The 21,900-nt window shown below is 36.3% G+C and overlaps 1 protein-coding gene across 1 annotated transcript; it reads right to left on the reverse strand.

The window, feature by feature from the left end:
* Positions 1-3,705: 3,705 nt before the first annotated feature.
* Positions 3,706-21,448, reverse strand: SPACA1 (sperm acrosome associated 1). Its single transcript, XM_074368931.1, has 7 exons — positions 21,023-21,448; positions 15,725-15,781; positions 12,268-12,369; positions 11,424-11,530; positions 10,226-10,361; positions 4,464-4,584; positions 3,706-3,935 (listed from the first exon to the last, which is right to left on the reverse strand). Exons 1-7 carry the CDS (start codon positions 21,234-21,236, stop codon positions 3,779-3,781), a joined length of 894 nt encoding a protein of 297 aa, XP_074225032.1. The 5' UTR covers positions 21,237-21,448; the 3' UTR covers positions 3,706-3,778.
* Between the last annotated feature and the right edge of the window lie 452 nt (positions 21,449-21,900).

A 21,900-nucleotide genomic window follows, 5' to 3' on the forward strand; every position in this document is an offset into this window, starting at 1 on the left:
AATGTATTTCAACAGGATGAGTAATTCCATGTCATGTTCAAGATCATAGAAAACTGCAGCCTATGCTACTGTGTTGATAGACTGCTTATCTCTGGCAGCTGGCCCTGAGGTATGCCCACTAACCCTGGTCATTGTCAACTCTGTCTTCTGTATCAAGCTCTTAGCTACATAATATGACAGTGAGCTGGGAACCATTATGGAAGAGAATCAAGGTCTAATTAATGAGATCTTGCATTTCAGTAGGACTCAAAGGAATCCAGATTAAAGTATAAACTACCCTATCTAGGTAAGGATTAACAGTCACTGTTTGTCAAAAGCCCAATAATAAATGAATTCCAGGAACGCACGGGTAAATATGGTGTGGCCAAAAAAATCAGAAGTGCCAACTTCAACACTGACTCCCTCGATATGTATTCTCAAGTCATTTAGCTATATTTTTTGTATGTATTGTTAAACACACACACGCACACACACACACCCATTATCACCTGCTGCTGCATACATGTCCAGCCTCTTCTACAACTTTGTTCCTCTCTCTACACTCCATCTCAGCTGACCCTTTTTCAGGATGTATCAGGTTCTTTCCTGACTCGGAGTCTTCACACATACTGCTCCTCTGCCTCGACCATCTTCCCCATTAACCAGGGTAACTCCTGCAGAGGCTTTGTGTCTCCTTTAAATATCATTTCCCTGACTACAGCTTCACAGAAACTTGCGGGTTTCCTTCAATATATTCATCCCAGTTGTGGTTAATTGTACAGTCTGTGTCTTGGGTAAATGACCAGGTCCAAGAGAAAAAGGATCTTTTTTTTGTTTTTTTGTACAAACTGTATTCCCAGTGCCTAGTTCAGTATCTGGCCCCAAGGAGTAGCCCAATGAGTGTTAGTTGACTGAAAGAACAAACCAAAGATTCTCCTGGGGAGTAGGGTGTTATTTCACAAAATCCAGCTGCTGCATATGCAGAAGCCAATGCCTTAGGGTTTGAACAGAAGGCCTCTTTTTGGTACATAATTTCTTGGCATTTTTATCTCCTGGATCCAGATGCAACTTTAAGGTTTTCCCTGCGGATATTTTGGTGACCAGGAAAAGTAATAAATACCTGGAATTTAGGCATAGACGGGAACTAGAAGATGCCTCTAGCCTAGTATGCCTGGAGAGGAAAGTGACTGGCCCCATTAAATTTTACTGGTGTGCAATGGAGACTCCCTGGACCTTGGCAGGGAGACATCTCCCTTACACACAAGACAATGACCAAATGGCAAATGACAGAGGGCCTTCGTGAGACTTGGAGTGATTTCATGGAGACCTGGAGCATATTATAATCTACTTCAATATAAGGTTTGTTGATTATTGTAACTTAACACACTGTGAGCATAGTACTTGAGAGGAGCTGTGGTCATGGCAGTAGGATGATTTCAAGAAAGGCCATCAAGGTGAACTGGACCCGCGTAAGGTCCAAGTAACACTCAGAGATCTAAGAGGGGAGGCACTGCTGTTGTCAAGGTGCATTGCTGACTTGCCGTGTGCTACACATTATGAAGGTCGAGCTCACTGAATCCTGACTCCTCCGAGACAGACCTATCAGACGGTCCTGCTCAAAAGCATTAACTCTGAGTTGGTAGGGTATGAACACTTATGCATGCTTTCATTTTTGTTCCACAGACCACCAAGAAGTTAGGGAAATATTGTGCCTATACCCCTTTCTTAGCCAGTCCCATTGTGCCTAGCACAGTGATGGGAAGTCCTGCACTAAAGAAATCTTCAACTCATTTGACCACGAAAACTTATTTTTCAAAAGCATTTATCTTTTGAATAGTCTTACTAAAGCTGCTTTATCAAATAGCCTCTAATCCTCAGTGGCTTCAAATAGCAAGGTTTATTTCTCTCTCACATTACATATCTATTGCTGGTTGACTGAATATCTTTTACCATGTGGTCCTCACTCTGGAATCCAAACTGTCAGAGCAGTCACCATCTAAGAATTTCTGATTGTTCTAACAGAGAGAAGGTGAGCTCTGGATCTTTTCACAGTGAAATGGTCTGCAAGTGATGTTTGGAATTTTGGCTCATAACCCATTGGCCAGAACTAGTCACATGACCCCACTCAATCACAAGGGGCTGAGGAGGTACTACTAGATCACATGCCCAGAAAGGAGACAGCCAGAAATATTCAGCAAACAACGCCGATGACTAAACCTGTTAACCTGCCAGAACACTAATGGTGATTAAAGTATAGTTGGAAATCTCTGCTGTTTATGGTTTTAAAAATAAGGATTGATAATAATTACTCTTCAAGAATGTTTAGCACCTATGCTAAAGTTACATCACCATACTTAATCAGCAATAAGAAATGGAAGGCTTATTTTTTTCACACTTATCTGGAGGAAGGAGGGGTGTCACAAAAAAAAAAATTCTTTTGGAAGATTTTTTGAAAACAATTGCTTTTCACTTAAAAGTCTCTAGTGGAATTCCCACAACAGATAACAAAATCATTTTCCAACCAATTCTTCATTGCTTCTCACAAATACAAATGTTGTCTATCAGAAAGCATGGATAATTCCACAACACAGCCACCTTCTAGGCTACCAGAGGGAGATGTACCATAAATGCCCATTTACAGTGTCTTCTTCACCAATGTACAGAGTTAATGCTTTCATCAGATAAATCTCATAATAATAGCAATAAAGTTGGCATAGAATTCATCTAAACAAAAAAATAAGTGTATTTTGTGCTACGGTCATAGCCTCTGAAAATTAATTTCTGATGAAGTCTACCAAATCAAATTATCTAACGTCTTGGTATCTTGACACTCGGCCACAACTGTATCACGTAACGACACAACACAAAAAGGCAGTGATGATATCCAGAAATAAGTTTTGAGATGTTATCACCTGCATACCTACCACAACAAAGGTACTTATCAGTGGTCATGCAAAACTCCTTAGTTCACTGTTTTTGTGAGAAATGCAGGACTTTTTTGGGGGGGGGAGGGGTAATTAAGTTGATTGATTGATTGATTGATTGATTGATTGAGGTACCGGGGATTGAACCTAGGACATTCTGCATACTAAGCACACACTCTACCACTGAGCTATACCCTGCTTCCGGAGGCCTGTTAAATTCATGTCATTTCTCAGCCAACTCCAAGTTCCTTCCCAGTTCTTCCTTACATATTTCCTTTAACAATCATAATTAAGTTACTTAATACATGTAAAACGCTTTGAGCACTGCATGGCACATAGTACTGAAGTATTGGGTGTTATAGTTACTATTTCATGTCTTAAAGTGATGCTTTGTATGTATGTCACACGCCCTGCAGAGATGCTGAAGTATGGTTTGCTTTAAGCAAGTTCAATCCAGGGCCCCCAGCAAGGAGAAAGTCTAATATGCAGGTATCTTCTATATTATATTTTTATTGTGTGGGGCATAACAGGCAAATCACTTCAGAAGCGATCAAAGTGATCAAAAATGTGTTTAAAAGATTTTGTGTGTATGTGTACGTACCTCTAAATAAAAGTTATCAAGTAATTACCTGAAATGGTAAATGAAGTTACCATTCAACATTTTAAAATTTAAAATTTTAAATTTTAAAAATTTTGGTAACTCCACCACAAAGATGCACTGATTAGAACAGCCCCTTCTCATACTGCATTACCTTCAGACTATAATAAATCACTTGCAATATTGTTAAACCATTTAGTGAAATACATTTTATTTTTATAATAATAAGTCTGATAACATTCTCGTCTCCTTTGGTTTCTTATACATCATCCATACATCATTCATTCCATTCACTTAAAGCATCCTCTTCATGTCCAGGTATTTCTGTTGGTGATTGGTCAAGAGAAGTTGACTCTTTGTATCTCATTGAACTCAGCTCAGACTGTACCTCGGTTGTTGAGGCTTTTGCCCCCCAGAAATCTTTGACTGCCGCCCTGGAAGAAAAAAAAATTCTTTTATGAAATGAAAACTAAAACTAGATAGATTTATATTTAGTTTTCTATATATAGAAGTGCCTCTTTAGTCACGACTTATTTTTAGTGTGTGCTGCATCAGCTGCATGGTGATTGTAGACGAGCCCTCAGATGTACCAGGGGGTGATACTCATGGAGGCGTTAGAAATATTCTCATACAAATGAATTAGTAGGTTACAATAACCAAGCTTTAAAGTTGTGATAACTACACCTAGAAAACACAAATATTAATTTAATAAAGTTTTTCTTTAGCAACTAATATGCAAAACTGTAAAAACCGCATTTAAAGGTTTTCTCATGGCTGGGATCAAGTCAGAGGTTAAGGAGCTTGAACTAGGGATAGTTTCAGGAGGGGTGGGGAGAGCTGGACAGTTTCACGACCCATGTAAGAAGCTTCATGGACAGGGTTTTGGATTCACCGGACAACGGAGGGGCAGACGAGGAGGAAAGCAATCAAGGGTGATGGCTCAGTTTCAGTCCTCCACCTACCAGTTTACAATTATGAAGATCAGTACGAAGATCACGAATATACAGATAACAACTCCTATGGTCAGCACGAAAACTAGAACCGCATCAGTGTCTGGTCGGTTCGATCTTTTCATCTGCAGTTCTAGAGAAAAAAAACACACACCTGATGATTATCATTACTACTGGGGAAAAAAAAAAAGGAAATGGATATCTAAATGGAAACTTCATACCAGAAAAACAACTCTAGAAAAGTACAGAAAGAATTAGTGGAAAGAAAGTTATTAATGAACTTTCTCTGCATGTTAGAAATGTTCCTTTCAAACACACAGAAAAGTTGAAAGAATTTGACAATAAACATTCTGTATTCCTACCACCTAGTTACTACCATCAACATTTTAACTATCCCTCTATCCATGCTTCTATCAATCCATTGATCCATCTTAATTTTTTGGTGTACTTCAACATAATTTGCTAATGTGCACACACTTCCTGCAAAACTCTTCAACAGACATATCATTAACTAGGGTTCAACATTTGTTTATATTTTTTTTCTTTTGGGGTAAAATTTACAGACACCGAACTGCACAACAACCTTAAATGTACATTTATTTAGTTTTGGTAAATGCAAATACACATATGTAATTCAAACCCCTGTCAAGACACAGAATATTACTATATCCCAGAAAGTTTTCTTGAGCTCCCCCTCATAATCCCTGCCCCATCCTCCAGGGGCAACTACTGTCCTGACTTTGCCCCCATAGATTAGTTCTGCCTGTTCTAGAACTTCATAGAATGGAAACATGCATTATATATTCTTTTGTGTAAGGCTTTTTCACTCAGCATCATGTTTCAGAGATTCAACTGTGTTGTTGCATTTATTAATAGTTTTTCTTCTTTTTTATTACTGGGTAGTATACCTCAATTAGTTTATTCAATCTCTTACTGATGGACACCTAGGCTGTTCCAGTTTGGGGCTATAAAAACATTAACTGCTATGAACACTCTTGTACAAGTCATTTTGTGAATATATATTTTCATTTCTCTTAAATACCTAGGAGTGGAACTGCTAGGTCATAGGGTAAAGGTATGCTTAGTTTTCCAAGAAACTGCAAGATCTTTTCCTAAACTCATCAAACTTGTTTACATGTTTTGTAAATTTTTTTCTCCCAGATTTTGGCTTGTCTATTCATTTTTCTAAAGATTTCTTTTAATGAGTTGGAGTTTTAATTTTTTAATGTAAGTTTCCAGTGTACAGCATTATAATTTGACATCAGTATACACTACAGAGTGATCACTACGACAAGTCTAGTTACCATCCATCACCATACAGTTGCCCACTTCACCCATTTCACCCACCCTTAACTCCCTTCCCCTCGGGTAACCAGTAATCTATTCTCTATGTCTATGAGTTTGTTTTTATCATTTGCTTTGGTTTTTTTAGATTCCACATATGAATGAAAACATATAGTATTTGTCTTTCTTCATCTGACTTATTTCACTTAAGTGTGATACCCTTTAGGTTCATCCATGTTGTTGCAAATGGCAGGATTTCATTCTTTATGGCTAAGTAGTGTTCCATTGTATGTATACACATATATAATATACACATACATATATATATATATATATATGTGTGTGTGTGTGTACACACACACACACACACCATATCTACTTTACCCATTCATTCATCAATGGGCACTTAGGTGATTTCCATATCTCAGCTACTGTAAATAATGCTGCAGTGAACATACAGGTGCATCTATCTTTTTGAATTAGGGTTTTCATGTTAAACATTTCATGTTTAAATATCCAGAAGTGGAATAGCTGGGTCCTATGGTAGTTCTATCCTCAATTTTTTGAGGAATCTCCATACTGATTTCCATAGTGGCTGCTCCAATTTACAGTCTCCACCATCAGTGCACAAGGGCTCCCTTTTCTCCACATCCTCTCCAATATTTGTTATTTCTCATCTTTTTGATGATAGCCATTCTGACAGGTGTGAGGTGATATCTCATCGTAGTTTTAATTTACATTTCTCTGATGATTAACTATGTTGAGCATCTTTTCATGTGCTTGTTGGCCATCTGTACGTCTTCCTTGAAAAAAAATCTACTCAGATTCTCTGCTCATTTTTTAATCAGGTTTTTTTTTATTAGTATGAGTTCTTTATATATTTTGGCTATTAATCCCTTATCAGAGATTTCATTTACAAATGTCTTCTCCCATACCATAGGTTGTCTCTTTGTTTTGATAATGGTTTCCTTTGCTGTGCAAAAGCTTTTTAGTTTGACGTAGTCCAATTGTCTATTTTTGCTTTTATTTTCCTTGCCTTTGTAGTCAGATTGACAAAAATATCGCTGAGACCTATATCAATAAGGCTGGTTTTTTCCTAGGAAATTTATGGTTTTAGGTCTTACATTCAAGTCTTTAATCCATTTTGAATTAATTTTTGTGTATGGTGTGAGTTAGTGGCCTACTTTCATTCTTTTGCATGTGGTTGTAGTTTTCCCAACATCATTTTTTGAGGACAAAAATTTAATTTTGATGAAGCCTAATTTATCAATCTTTCCTGTTACGGTGATTGTTTTCTGAGTTATGTCTAAGAAGAAACCCAGGCCTATTCCTGAATCATACATATATCCTCTTATATCTCCTTTTTAAAGCTTGACAGTTTTAGCTTTTACATTTAGGACTGTAATACATCTCTAATTTTTGTACATGTTGTGAGATAGGGGTAAAAGCTCACCCTTCTTCATACAAATATCCAAACACCACATTAAAATCAGCATTCTCTCCCATATCTTTCTGCTCTTTCTGTAAATAGGCTATTAAGGAGGTAAAGTCAGTCTACCATATGTATTATAATAATGCTAAATTGCAAACTGATAAAAACCCAATTTGTATCAAATATTATTTTGTGAATTATATATAGCCTTCTTGTGACTCTTCCTGGTCCCTAAGTCATACAATCATAAAAGATTCACGTGGGCAAGGACCAGAGAGATCATCTGATGCAACTATTATACAGATAAGTAAACCAACATCCAGGAGGATTTAATATTTGTGCAAACTAGGTCTTATGAATTTTAATATTTCAATTTTGGTAATTACCAGTCTAACAGAAGTAGTCTCCTACATGGGCGATCTCAACTGCTTATTCATCTAGATTTTCTTACTGTTCTTTAAACACCCATGGAGTATAATTTTCCATTTTCCTTAGAGCTATAAACTCAATTTAGTGATCTTACTAAATAGTTCCAAGTATGATAATTTGTCATATTTAAATTCTAACATTGTTGGATTTAAAAAATCATTTTATTTTTGATACTTTTAGATTTTCAGAAGCAGTGGGATTTTTTAAGCTCAAATGAAAAACACCTTTTAGGATTAAAATTTGAGAAGACAAAATGCAAAATGCCTTTCCATTTATCCACTACTGCACAATGCTAGCCAAGAGAAGGTGGAGAAAGAGAGGTATACAGATTTTGGTTAATTTCAGTGGTAGTTTTCTTGCAAGGGTCACTTAGATTATTTTAATATCTAATAAAAAATAGTCCACATTTCTATTGAAATTTTCTAATGAAAACCAGGATGAATTTCAATGCTCTCACTTTTTAGAAAAACTAAGTTTATGCTTGTATTAGTTTCCTAGGGCCACCATAACAAAATACCACTAACTAGGAGACTTAAAAACAACAGAAATGTATTATCTCACAGTTCTGGAGGACAACCATCTGAATACAAGGCATTGGTAAGTCCATGCTCTCTCCAATGGCTCTGGAGAAGGATCCTTCTCTTCCTCTTCTAGCTTCTGGGGGCCCCAGGTGTTTCTTGGCTTGTGACAGCATAACTCAGTCTCTGTCTGTTTTCACACGGCTCTTGTCTCCCTGTGTGTTTTTGAGTCTTCATGTGACATTCTCCTCTCTGTGTCTCTGTGTCCAAATTTTCTTCTTCTTATGAGGATACCAGTTATACTGGCGTAAAGGCCCACTCTCCTCTAGTATGTATGACCTTGTCTTAACTGAACTAATTATACCTGAAAAAACCCTATTTCTAAACACAGTCACATTCTGAGGTTCTAGGATTTAGGACTTGAAAGTTTCTTTTTAGGGGAACATAATTCAATCAAAACAATGCCCAACTATGAAGGACAACTATTGTGGAAGAGAAAAATATGATATATAAAGGGAATGGATGGGATATTTTCATTAATTAAACCATATTTACCCTAAAAATATTCCAAGTATGTATTTGTTTCAAGCCATTACCATACTGTGTGGACATTTATAACCAAAACATTCATTTGATGTCTAAACAGCCAAAAGGATCTGTCACCATGGTGTACCCAATTATCCTTTTTAAAAGAAACTAAGAGATACCAAGTTTTCTGAAAACATTTTTTCATTTAACAAGCACATGTGCTGAGATGGCAGAGTCACCCCACCATCCTTGAATAGCTACAAGAAAGAAAAGTCAGCTTTTTTCTAATTTGCTGATGTTGGGGTCTGTGTTCCAGCTCTTAGCTCACATGCTATCAAATTCATGTTGCTTTCTAATCATAGGCAGAGCTAACCACTGAGCATTCTCAACAAGGATCAAGCTGTGGGGACAAAAACTGAGAATGCCTCTTTAAACCTTGAATATCCTGAACTATGACTCATTGAGGCATTTTTTAACTGGTAATGGTTGGCACTGTTTTTTGCCTTTTATAGCACTTTATTGAAATCCTTTTAATAAAACACCTGATATCCCAACACAGGAGTAAGATTATTAGCTGTCGTTATAAAGATATCTTTTAAAGACACTAAACAGCACCAAAGAAAGTTATAAACAGTTTATTTTTAAAGTCGCCCTTAAAAGACTTTAGCTTGTCTCTAGTTCAATAAAGGGTGTTACATTTTATGGTACCTCTAGAACGCAGCTTAAATTCTTTACTGGGGATTGAGAAACAGCTTCAAGAAATCCATGAATTCCCTTAAAATTACAGGTAACTGGTATGTTTGTACATGTGGGCATTTTCTGGGAAAAGCCTCCTGAGTCTTGACTGGTTTCTCAAAACAACTGTGACCAAAGCCCTCATACCTCCAACAACAGAGATGACGACAATAAAAATGGCTAAGAGCAACTCAACAAAATGAAACAATTATTTGGATATAGAAGACTTCATAATTTAAACTGAAAGGACATGCACATGGATCCTTTCTGCAAGGGAGGCACAGTTTCTAACAGGTAAAATTATATTCAGGTCAAGATTTGCCTTTTGTGACATACACTGAGGACTGTATTATTATTTCATAAAAAATTTTCTTCAAGTAAATAATTTTTAAAAAGATACACTTTGACATAATGTTTCTTATTTATTTTATTGTATCGAAATTTTTGTTAAGCATCCATGAGAATTCCACGTACCCATTTTCACTTCTGTGATAGAAGTAGGAGTAAGAACACAATTCAAGCTAAAGGACTGTTCTTTGGTGACACTTCATAGTTTCCCAAAGTGACTCCACTTTGTGGGAAAGAAGTAAGAATTAAATACTACCTTGTAGAAAAGTCTTTACACCACTTATGGTATAAAACCAGTGACTCTCAAAATGTGACCTCTGGACCAACAGTATCTGAGAACTTGTTAGAAATGAAAATTCTTGTGCCAGCCCTATTCAAGGTCTACAGAATCAGGAACTCTGGGGCTGGGACTAGTGATTTGTGTTTCAACAAGTCCTCCACTGATGCTCTAAATTTAAAGTTTGGGATATAAGAAAACCAAAACATTGCTGGGTACTTACCAGCTGTTGTATAGATTGTGAATTTAACAGATGCTATTATTTCATCATTCTCCAACGTTTCACACTCGTAAGCCATGGGGTGAATGTCCCTGTGAACCTCCAGGATTGCTGAATCGTTTGGAAGTATAATGGCTTGCTATTAATAATAATAAAAAAAAGGTATCAACATGCTTCAGAGGTGGTCGGTACAGCTCACGTGGAAGAGCATGTGCTTAGCATCCACGAGGTCCTGGGTTCAATCCCCAGCCCCTCCATTAAAAAAAATAATAATAATTAAATAAATAAAACTATTACCTACACCCCCCCCAAAAAAAAATTTTAAAAATCCCATTCTTCATGTAAACCTAAGATCAGGAAACAATTTATTTCTTGTAACAAAATAAGAGTCACTTTCTCTCTCAGTCTAGGACAATAATTAATTATGCACATGGATTTTAAAGTCAGACAATCCAGATAACCAGTACCAACTTTCTGCCTGTGTGAAGCAGGACAAGTTACTCTCTGCATCTCAGCTACAGCTAGTCCTCTGTATCACTGGGTTCCACATCAGCAGATTCAACCAAGAGTGGAATAAATGTATTCAGGAAAAAAAATTTCCAGAAAGTTCCAAAAAGCAAAACTTGAATCTGCTGCATGGCGGTAACTATTTACACAGCATTTACATTGTATTCACAACTATTTACATAGCATTTATACTGTATTAGGTGTTACAAGTAATCTAATGATAATTTAAGGTACATGAGAGTATGTACTTACATTATATGCAAATGTTACACCATTTTATATAAGGGACTTTAGCATCTTCGATTTTGGTGTCTGAAGGGGTCCTGAAATCAGTCCCCTGAGGACACCAAGAAATGACTGTACTTATCTGTAAAACATTAGGAATTACCTCATAGATTGTTATGTAAGTAAAAGAAACTAGCACTTAGCATGTGTCTGGCACTTAATAACCTTCAGTTAATGTTATGAGACACCTATATATACAAATGAAAATCTTGCTTCCAAAACAGAACACTTTATGTAAAGTAGATGTTTTTAAGTTTTGACAATAGCTGACTCTAAAATTTATATAAAGTCTTATCCCCACTAAATAATGAAAAATTTTAAATCCCAATATTCTGAGAGTCACCAAGCACTGGGAAACAAATTTTAGCACTCAGTAGAAAGCACCAAATTACATATATTCATTACTTACTTGGTTTGGCCTTATAAGTCTCCAAACATATTTGAAACGGTTTACAGGAGATATATGAACACATGCCAGTCTAACACTTTCAAGACTTTCTGAAAGTGGCTTACCCCCTGAAAAAAAAGAAAAATTAAACACTTATATACCAATGGGTATTATAGATTGCTTTATACATAATACTACTTTTAAAAGCCAACTCCAATATTAAAACCAATTACATGCGGGAAATTATCAAATGTATTACGGAAAGTTTGATTGTAGAGGAGCAGAGAGGCATCATGGATGCAAAGATAAAGTCACCTAAAGAAGCAGGTAGGAAACCCCGTAGCTAACTGTTCCTACAGCAGAATAAATTATGGAGAAGAGACAGCAAGGGCAAACTACTCTGTGATCTATTAAACTTTGAGATCTACTAGTGGCTTCCAATTTACTGCTTAGGAACACTCTCCCACACTATCTGCCCCACACTGAGACATAACAAAATCTCAAACTAGTGAAATTTGATACAGAACAGCTCTCAAAAGTTCCCAATGTTGGGTTCCCAAACTACTGATAAGCTATCATGACCAAAAGCATTTCACTAGAGGACAGCCTCGACCACAAACCCTGAGTGCAATAAGGTTCCAGCGTATTACAGAGAATATATGTTAAATTTAGACATCACTGAAAAATGTAAAGCAAATGTAGAAAGAGTTCTAATTGTCTAGAGAAGAGGAATTTTAAGTTGTGACTTCTTTTCAGTATATCATTTGATCATCTCCATCCATTCATGGCAACCTGAGGTTAAGGACATTTCCCCAGAGTAAACTCTTCCCTCTGCAGTTTCCCTCCAATACAGAGCCCAACTCACAGCCACAATCTACTGGTCCACGGCACTCTTCCACCCGGACGACACACTTGGATTCACCGCCAGGGCATCCATTGGTTAATATAACTTCTCTAATACCAATACCTTTAGTAAAAGAAATCAACTGGTAAGAAAAATGAACTCCAGAGTTTCTTTACTTTCCACCTATGTCTTTTTTGAGATTTTTCTAATTTCAGAAATTGAATTCCTAAATTCAGGGTGATAACATTTTAGAAATTTTTTAGGTCCCTTATTTTGAATTATTTCATCAAACAGCATTTTCCAAAGTGAGTTACATGAAACACTAGCTCCTCTGGTTGTTACCATAAGAAAAAGGATACCATGATTATATACATTTGAAAATTATACATTAAATAAATGAAAGAAACTTCTTTATTGCAGAATTTTAGGGAAACTTTTAATATGATAGTAAATGTGCCATTGTGTGTAAACTTTCATTGACCTAAGATGTAAAATTTTCTCATTTCAACATCTTTGAAATCAGAATGCATCTCAGAATTGAAAATGTGTCAAGACTGGCAGCATTTTTTATTTTTAGAGATGCATAAAATGTGCTTCTGACAGCCAATAAAGTCTTAGACTTGATGAAATACAGTAGTACATATAGGATCTTCCAAAATTACTTGACCTTGGAACTTTTAAGGTAGAATGGTAGGAACTTGTAGAGGAAATTACAAAATTACATTTTAATATGAATTATCCTTTTTTAATATCTAGATTGGTAAAATCTCTGTATTAAATACATCAGGACAGACTATTAATGACCAAATCTCCGTTTCCAAAAAGGTACTCTCTTTAGAATTACCACACATTTCATAACAGGAAATCAAGTCTTTACTGAGCAATCTCAGATGTCCACTGAGTTTGCCCTACCATCACCAGAACTGAGGAAATGCTGGTTCAGTGACAGGCTGAACATATCCTGTGATAAATGATCTGTGATAAGATTGTGTTGCCACAGGCTAAAGAACCGTCCATCTTGATTTCCTTATGTACCAGATTACCTCTTTCAGTCCCTACAAGATGTTAATCATAAAACTCATTCTCAACAGCAAGTTTCCACTGTATAGCACAGGGAACTGTATTCAGTATCTTATAACAGCCTATAATGAAAAAGAATATGGAAAGGAATAGAAATATGACTGAAACATTGTGCTGTGCACAAGAAGTTGACACAACATTGTAAACTGACTATACTTCAATTAAAAAAATTAAATAAGTAAAACCCATTCTCAAGGACAAGGGAAAGTTGAAGTCTCGAGATGGCTTATAACAGTGCTTCTCAAACTTCAGAGTGCATGCAAAACACCTGGAGATCTTACTAACATGCAAATTCTAATTCAGAAAGTAGGTCTGCAGTAGATCCTGAGATTCTTCATTTCTAACAAGCTTTCAGGGAATGCTGATGTAGCTGGTCTGTGGACTAAACTTTGAGTAGCAGCAAGGAAGAGGACTCCGTATGAGATAAAGAGACAGAAAGTTGGAGGAGGAACGGTCTTTTCTGATTAAAAGAGATTCTTAGGAATGGCTGCGGTATGGCTCCACTTGAATTTCTGAATGGTACTTCTCTAGAGACACAGTCTTATTCTGAAATGCATAAATATTTTCCAAGCAGGTATTTTATATATTTATTTATTTAGCCAAATACAATTCATTGCAATGATGTGTGTAGATGTGAGAGTCTCCCCAAGTCCCTACTTTAAAATCTGCCTGTGTATTCCAGGAATAGAAAACTTTTTGACTGCTAAAATACTGTTCCAGGAGTTCAACAGAATTTTTGCTAAAACATTTTTTTTCTTTAAATAGTTGTTATAAATTGAAGAGATTTTTTTAAAATATGAAAAAATTATAGATATGAAATATTGCCTTTTCTGGTTTATTTTTCATTTTAGAACCTATCGCTATCTGACATATTGCATGTCCTACACCCTATTTATCTCTTTGCCCCTACTGAAAAGTACACTCCACGAAGACAGTGAGTTTCCTCTGCTCTGTTCACTGCTGTATTCCTAGCACCTTTAACAACATCTGGCATGTAGTAGGCAAAAACTCAAAAAACAAAACAAAAAACTGTTGAATAAACAAATATATAATCTCTGAAGCATATCTTCAAATATTAGAGTAAGACAGTATCAATTACTAGAATTGTCATAAAAATAATTCTCCACCTGTGAAAATTTCTCAAGTAAGCAGCAGAAAGATATAAATTGCAAATGAATAATCACAGGTTTATTACACAGATTCCTCTCATTTTTCTGACTCTGACTCACTAATTTAAAGTAAAATATAGGTTTAAAACTATCTCAAGAGACAGAAGGTAGAATAATGGTTGCAAAGGGCTGGAGGAAGTGGGGAATTCGTGTTTAACCGTGCAGAGGATTCAGTTTGGGATGATGAAAAAGTTCTGGAGTGGATCGTGGTAATGATTACATGACAATGTGAATGTGCTTAATGTTACTGAATTGTATATTTTAAAAAATGGTTAAAGTAGTAAACTTTATGTTAGGTCTATTGTAGTATAATTTTTTTAAATGCTATCTCAAATAAAAACAATTCAGGTATAATTTTTGACAAAAAAAATATATATATTGTTCTGATCTATAACTGCATAGACTTTGTCTTCTCACCCTCAGATTTTTGTCCTTCCATCCTGTCAGTGTCTTTTTTCCAAGGCAGATTCTATTTAGAATAAATTTAATTTCATCGTGAATTATTTACTGTCTTCTCAGCATGCTAGTCTATAGTGATTCTCAAAAGATGGTCTTTTAAAAAGCAGCATCAGCTTCAGTTGTGAACTTGTTTAGAAATACAAATCCTTGGCCCCTTCGGAAGGCCTGGCAAGTTAGAAACTTTTAAAGAGGCCCAGAAATTCATGTTTTAATAAGCCTTCAGACACTTGGGGTGAATGCAAGTTTGAGAAACACTGGTCTATTACAGCACAGGAAGTCTTAATCCCATCCCCATGTAAGAGATTTTATATCCAATTTCTATTTAAGGAATGATCAAGTAAGTCATAGTCTTTGAATACTATCTTCACCCAAAAGCCAATACCTCTTTTCTCCAAGACATGACATATAAATTGGAAAAAAGTATAGAATCTAGAATAGCCTACTGCAAATAAGGAAATTTCTTGCTAGATTTGCCAACACAGTAAGTGGGAAGACATCTGTGAGATGCACTGGAAGATCTTTCATCTTCTGAACATCTGTGAAATAAACTTACTTTGGTGAAAGCAGTTTATGTGCCAAAAAATATATAGGGAGCTGGCTTAATGTTAAGATTTTTATGAACTGAAAATATCCTACCTTGTAAAGCAATCAGTTTGAGTTTTGTGTGAAATCACAGTTATTAGAATACAAACCAGTGAGGCATGAGAGTACACAGTTTTTACCTCCCCCCAACTGAAATATTTTTTATTTACCTGCTTTATGGTACTTACCACATGTAACGGTGCACATCCCAAATTCTACTTCTTTGACTATTGTCCCATTTGAAACTAAACATAAAATGCAAAAATACATTATTTAATCATAGGAAAACTTTTCTAAGTGCAAAACTCTTGGAGATGGAGGAGACAAGCACTTATCATATGGGAAGCAGGCATTATAAGTTTTATTAAATCAGAAAATCAATGCCATTCCTAGTATATCTTCTGTTACTGTTTAATTCAGAAGAAAAGTAAATCTTTAATATAAAAAGTTAATTAGGAAATAACTTGCAAAGATTTATATTTAAACTTCTATATAATTTTTAAATTACTTTTTTCATCAGTTTAATACATAGTGAGTTAAAGTTATAAGAAGGCCAGAAAAACACAAAAAGCCTGCCAATTGTAGGGCCCAATTTTCTCTCTTCTCTATTTTCCAAAAAATTTAAGGGTATGATTTCTATCCAAAAAGAAGTCATTAACCAAAGTATTCATTAAGATTATGTTTCAGTTTGGTCCTACTCATTCTCAGGTTAAGATGGTAAATTATTCCTAAGAATTTATTTCAACACGTTATTTAGCAGGGTAATATAGGGATATACAAGTGTTTGAGTAGTTGAGTACTGTTGACTTTAGATCTCATAGTAAGATGTTCTTTTTCTAATTGCTCTGAAATTTCACATGTATTCCACTAGCTGTAGTATATAATAAATTCTTAATAGCTCAGATGAGGACTAAAATCTCAATAAAAAGAAATATTAAGTGAGGTGTTAGTAATTTTTATAAAGCATTATATCCTGAGGCAACAATATTACATGGGAAAATGCATCAAAGTTGGAGTCCAATTGCTACTTCTACCAATAATTAGCTATTTTGAGTTTGGGCAAATTACTTAAAACTCTGTCAGGCCTAATTAACCCCTCTGTAAAATTTGGAAAGGAGAACATATCTCATTGATTATTGTAAGAATTACATGTGACGATATACGGGCAAGCATTCTGAAACCTGTTTAGCGCTATAAACATGCTTAAGATATAACCTCATTCACACTTCATTAGTTTACTATGTACTTCTAAATTTCATATGATTCTAAGATTTTTCCTATTTGATTACTGTAATTTTTCATAAACACTTCTATAATTATAAGCACCAAATACAATGCCTTGGGTACATAATAAGCAAATATATACTTGATATATATAAGTAAATCAATACTGACCTTGTTAAATTGAACTATAATAATGATCAGTTCTGAATTGACATTTTTGTTTGAAATGCTTGGATACCTTCTGCTGGTACATTATGAAATATAAATTAAAATCCAAATCTTAAACAGAAAACACGGAGAATGAGTACTAGACTACTTTTAAATATAACCAAAAACCATTCAAAAAACAATTACTTAATCAACTCTAATGCTACTTCAGGAAAGTTACTTAGTTCTCCTAACTTTATTAAAAAATGAGATTTAACCTGATGGCCTCTAAAGTTCCTTTTGGCTTGGAGTATTGAATGTCAATTAGGTCATTCAATGACTTTCTTTTTTGGTGGAAAAACTATAATCTTAGATCAGGGAAATGATAGTATCTAGACTTGAGTGCTATTTGTCAAAATTTCCTATTATATACTTATGAAGAAAAAATGTAGTCTGAATGTCAGTTAAGTTTTATGTGTAACTTGTTAAACAGTAAGATCCACTGATGCTAATTAATCGATTGGTGTCATGTGTTATGAATGATGTATCACAGGGCTCTGTCCTCTTCCACATTTTTATTAATGATTTGGAAAATATTGATACCATGCTGACTGGATTCAGGGATCATGCAAAACTAGGGAGGATAGCAAATATGTCTGAAGATAAATCTGAATGTAAAACTGACATGGGGGAATAATGGGCAAATCTAACAAAATGAAACCTTGGAGAATTGACAAGCACGGCACACAGGACTGTGAAGTCAGTGTCCCCAGCATACTGTACAGGCTGTCTTAATCTGATGCAAGAACAGGTGAAAATGAGTGGGAAGTTCAACAGTGAGTCATGAGAGTCAAGAGTGTGATGAAGCTTCCCTAAAAAATCTACTGGGTCTTAGACTGTGCTGATGAAAGCCTGGCATCCACGATGATGCAGATGATTGTGATCTTTTTTGTTCTGGCCAGATTCTGAAACGTTCTCTTCAGTTCTGGACAGCACATTTTAACTGTTGGTATATATCATCAGAAACCAATTTTAATTTTGAGTTTCTTTTTTGAGAGTTGATTTGTAAGGTTGATATTTCATGAATTTTATTCTTTGAGGTCTTCTAAAAAGAAAAGGAGAGAGACAAAATATAGTTATATAGGATAAAGCCCATTTGATAGAAAAAAACTCATTCTATTTTGCAATTGTTATGTAGGTCTATGGTTGGTCCCGTCCATAAATTGAAGAGTATACCTTTCTAGAAGGTATGTGGTTATATATAAAAGGTATAGGGGTATAAAAGGTTATCAGTATAAATCTAAAATAATAGCTTAGAGATTTTTCCTGTATTTTGAAACATTTTGTTATTTCATCATTCATAATGATGGACTTCATTATTACTCATCAATTATTCCCACTGTATTTTTTAAAAAGACTAAAATAATAAAATGGAAAAATGGTGGGAATCACCTAGAAAGATGATGTCATTGTGAAATAAATCAGTTATTACATCATCCTTTGTTTTCTTACTGCTTTGCCCCAAAGTACTGCATCTTTCAAGATACAAAAATAGTCCAGGCACCTTTCTCATACTCTATTTTCAACTTTCATTGAACACAGTTGAGATTTTAGAATTTTTCTCTTTCCTTTGTTTTTGGTCTATAATGGCAGAGAAGAAAATTGGCAGAGATACAATTCACAATTATTAGATAAATCAGAAGATAAATAGAGAGAGACAGATAGCAGCATTTTAGAGGCTAGTGGTGAAAATGATTCCATAAGCAAAATGAGAGATGATGGTATCTTAGATGAATATTCTAGATGAATTTTCTCTAACTCAAGTATCAATGAATGAACATTATATTTTGAAGGATGAAAAGGATATATTGTATTCCCATCCAGTTAGTCTTTCAATGGTAAAGACTCGATCCTGAAATATTTTGTGAAAATAAGCTAGACCATACTATTTTGCTAAAAGGATATGGACAGTATTCTTTTTTAAGCTGCTATACATTAACATTTACTTGATAAGGCTTGTAAATGAACAAATCATATCAGGTCTTTATATAAAGGTGATCAAAGGCAAGAGAAGATGTAGAAATGAACAAAATTCATTGGACCAATCATTCTAATTGGTATTTATAAATCTAAAATGCAAACCTTTGCAATTATGGAGCAAAGAAGATGATGATATTTTTCAACAAGATGATGATATTTTTCAACAAAAATACATGACTTCACAGTTTTCAAAGATCCTGTGCTTTGACAATGCAAGTGCAAACAGAACCAGAGTAATGATAAACTAGAATCTGATGAGGATGTATTTGAAATCTGGAATCAGTATTTACAAGATGGGTACATTCCAGATTCTAGCATTAACAGCTGATGAGCATTTAGATGCATTTAGAGTACTTTGCCCACTTTTGGTATATACTTCTTCAAAACCAGGAAATATGGAATAAAAACTTGGGATTTTCCATATTTAAATTCTTATTAAAATTTCAAATAAGTTGTTTTCACTATCCCTTTACTCATACTTTTGCATGTTATTTGTAAAATACCTTCAAAGTAAAAAAAAAAAAAAAGTAAAAGAGCCCATTATATAGTAAATGGTGATGACTATTTTTACTGGTCCAGTGAGGGTTAAGAGGGGCTCTGCCAAATTTTATAATGATTCTGGAAACTTCTAGATCCCAGACACCTCCAATTGTTTAAAGTCCTGGATTCTCACTCTCCCCAGGAAAAAGCAGCTACAATGAAATTGTATACATTAAATGGTACAGGGAAGGTACGTGGTACATAGAAGGTACGTGGTACATGGGCTTCCTGAAGTTCACAGAAGGGGAGAGAGACTGAGAGAGTAAGTAGCTTTCCTACATTTGAACTGGAATCTAAGGCATTATAATTCCATCACCGTGGTTTAGTCTAAACTCTAGCATTTTACAGCTAGAATTATCCCTTGACCAGTGTAATACTAAAATTGTTAATTCAATTACTTTTAAAACTAGAGGAAAGCAACAGCTACTATGCTTCAAAACATGTTCTTTTCTACTCTAGTCCTCTTTCTTTTTCATCTTTCTAAAGTCAAGGTCCTCTCCAAGTTCTCTGAAATGTAATATTATCAAGGTAGTACAAACCTCAATTCTACCATTAACCCCAGATAGCCAATTTCTTTATGTCGCTGAGGGTCACTATCTGTCATCAGGAAATTTAAAAAAGGCTGATAAATACAGCACCTACTTTATATGTACAGGAGACATGAAACTGCCAAGAATATTAAAAGAATCTCAACTGGGCCATTTATGGGGGGAAGGGAATCATTCTTCTTTAGACGGCTGCAAACCTGCCACTGACCTTTTACCTACCAGCACATGAGTCATTAATCAACTCAATTGTATAACATGTACAACAGCTTGTCAAGTTTTACTGCTTAATGAGCCAGGAGAATAAGGCAAATTTATGTACCAAACACAGGCTCATTCTTCCTTGGTTAACATGTATATCACCTAACAAAGCCTCCAGTTGGATCCTTTGGTAGGTGTTTTCTACTGTCACCGTTCCTTTGTGTTCAAAGTTGAACTACAAATAAAACACTGCCACAATGCAGATGTGCTCAAGAGTTGGGGCTGAATGAAGCTGAATGGGCTTTGTCAGCATATTGGTCTATCCAGATGTGTCACAGTGAGGGGAATTCAGAACTCCCTCGAGTTCCAATGCCAAGTGCAAATATGAAAAGGAGGAAGACCTCAAGCAATTTGGAACTTATAAAAAAAAAAATCTACAATGGGAAGGAAAAGAAACATAAGAGCAAGGAGAGTCAAAATAATTTCCCCTTGGTGGGAGGCTATGACTCCTACTCCTTAAAAAAAAAAAAAAAAAAAGCATCTTTTCATCTTTTCCCTGGTCCAGGTCAATACTTAGTATTTCTGTAGCATTTTTTATATAAGTGCTTGTTTATCTTGCTGTCATCTTGGAGAATTAGCACATCTTTTTTTCCAAGGCCACTATGTATGCGACAATGTATAAATTGGGAGCTGTTTTCTAGAGAACTCTACAGATGTTAACATGAGCAGGAAAGGCCTGGCCCTCAACAGGTGCCTCCCGGACCCCGCCAAGGCACCTCCCGCCCTCACCATCCTCCTCAGCCTCATCCTGGGGCTCGTTCTCGGCCTCGCTGTCGGTCCCAGCCTCCTCCTCGCCCTCGTTCTCGCCCTCGCCCTCGCGGTCCAAGCCGGGATCCCGGAAGGCGGTGACGTTGGTCCCGCACGTCGACTGGAGGCGTGCCAGCAGCAGCCAGCCAACCGTCAGCAGCAGCCTGGCGGAGCAGCCCGCGCCCCCGGGGCTCATGGTTCTCGGCCCCGACGGCCGCCGAGGCGCAGTCGCAGCCGCCGTCTCCCGACCAGAGGCGCGTCGAAGAGAGGAGCCGCCCAACTCCGAATCCCCGCACCGTGCCCTGGCAACCACTGAGGCGTCACAGATCGTCACCGGCGCACGGAGGCCACAGAACACGCTCACGCCCGTCTGCCTGATGCACCGCGGGCCACTTCCGACGGCGCTCGGGCCACGCCCCCCCACTGCCGGCGTTCCAGGCCATCCCGGCGCGCTGGGCGGAGCTCCGCCGCTGGCGCTTCCTTGGTGGATGAGCAGCCGGCCAAGCTGTATCAAGAAGGATTTGTCGAAGCCTTATTAAGTAGATCTGTATCTGCAGGTGAGGCTTTATTTGTAGAGGATATAGGGGTGCCCTTTCTTTCTTTGATCTAAACACTACTGTTAATGCAGCTCAAGCATGAACTCATGTTTTAAGATTTTGTGCAATACCATCAGCTCTGCGCAGTGCTTCATTGAGCCAGAATGGGAGGCGGGAGGAAAAGAAGGGAGAGGGGAAGATGCAACTACTGTCAGACTAGTTCTCCATTCTATATTTGGATAGCTGATGTTTTGGGAACCAAATATAGTACTTAACTTTTGTCCCTTGTGGATGTCGATCTTCATGCTTTTGGCCTATTTTAAA

The sequence above is a fragment of the Camelus bactrianus genome, chromosome 8 (genome assembly GCF_048773025.1).
Source record: "Camelus bactrianus isolate YW-2024 breed Bactrian camel chromosome 8, ASM4877302v1, whole genome shotgun sequence".
Lineage (NCBI taxonomy): Eukaryota > Metazoa > Chordata > Mammalia > Artiodactyla > Camelidae > Camelus > Camelus bactrianus.

What these genes read in the sequence shown, in the direction of transcription:
- SPACA1 (XM_074368931.1), bottom strand. Translation starts at nt 21,236, where the DNA reads ATGAGCCCCGGGGGCGCGGGCTGCTCCGCCAGGCTGCTGCTGACGGTT. An exon ending in TGGACCAGTAGATTGTGGCT is followed by an intron (nt 11,531 to 12,267) that starts GTGAGTTGGGCT and finishes CTTTTTTTTCAG; the next exon opens with GGGGTAAGCCACTTTCAGAA. An exon ending in ATCTTCATAATTGTAAACTG is followed by an intron (nt 3,936 to 4,463) that starts GTAGGTGGAGGA and finishes TTTTTCTTCCAG; the next exon opens with GGCGGCAGTCAAAGATTTCT.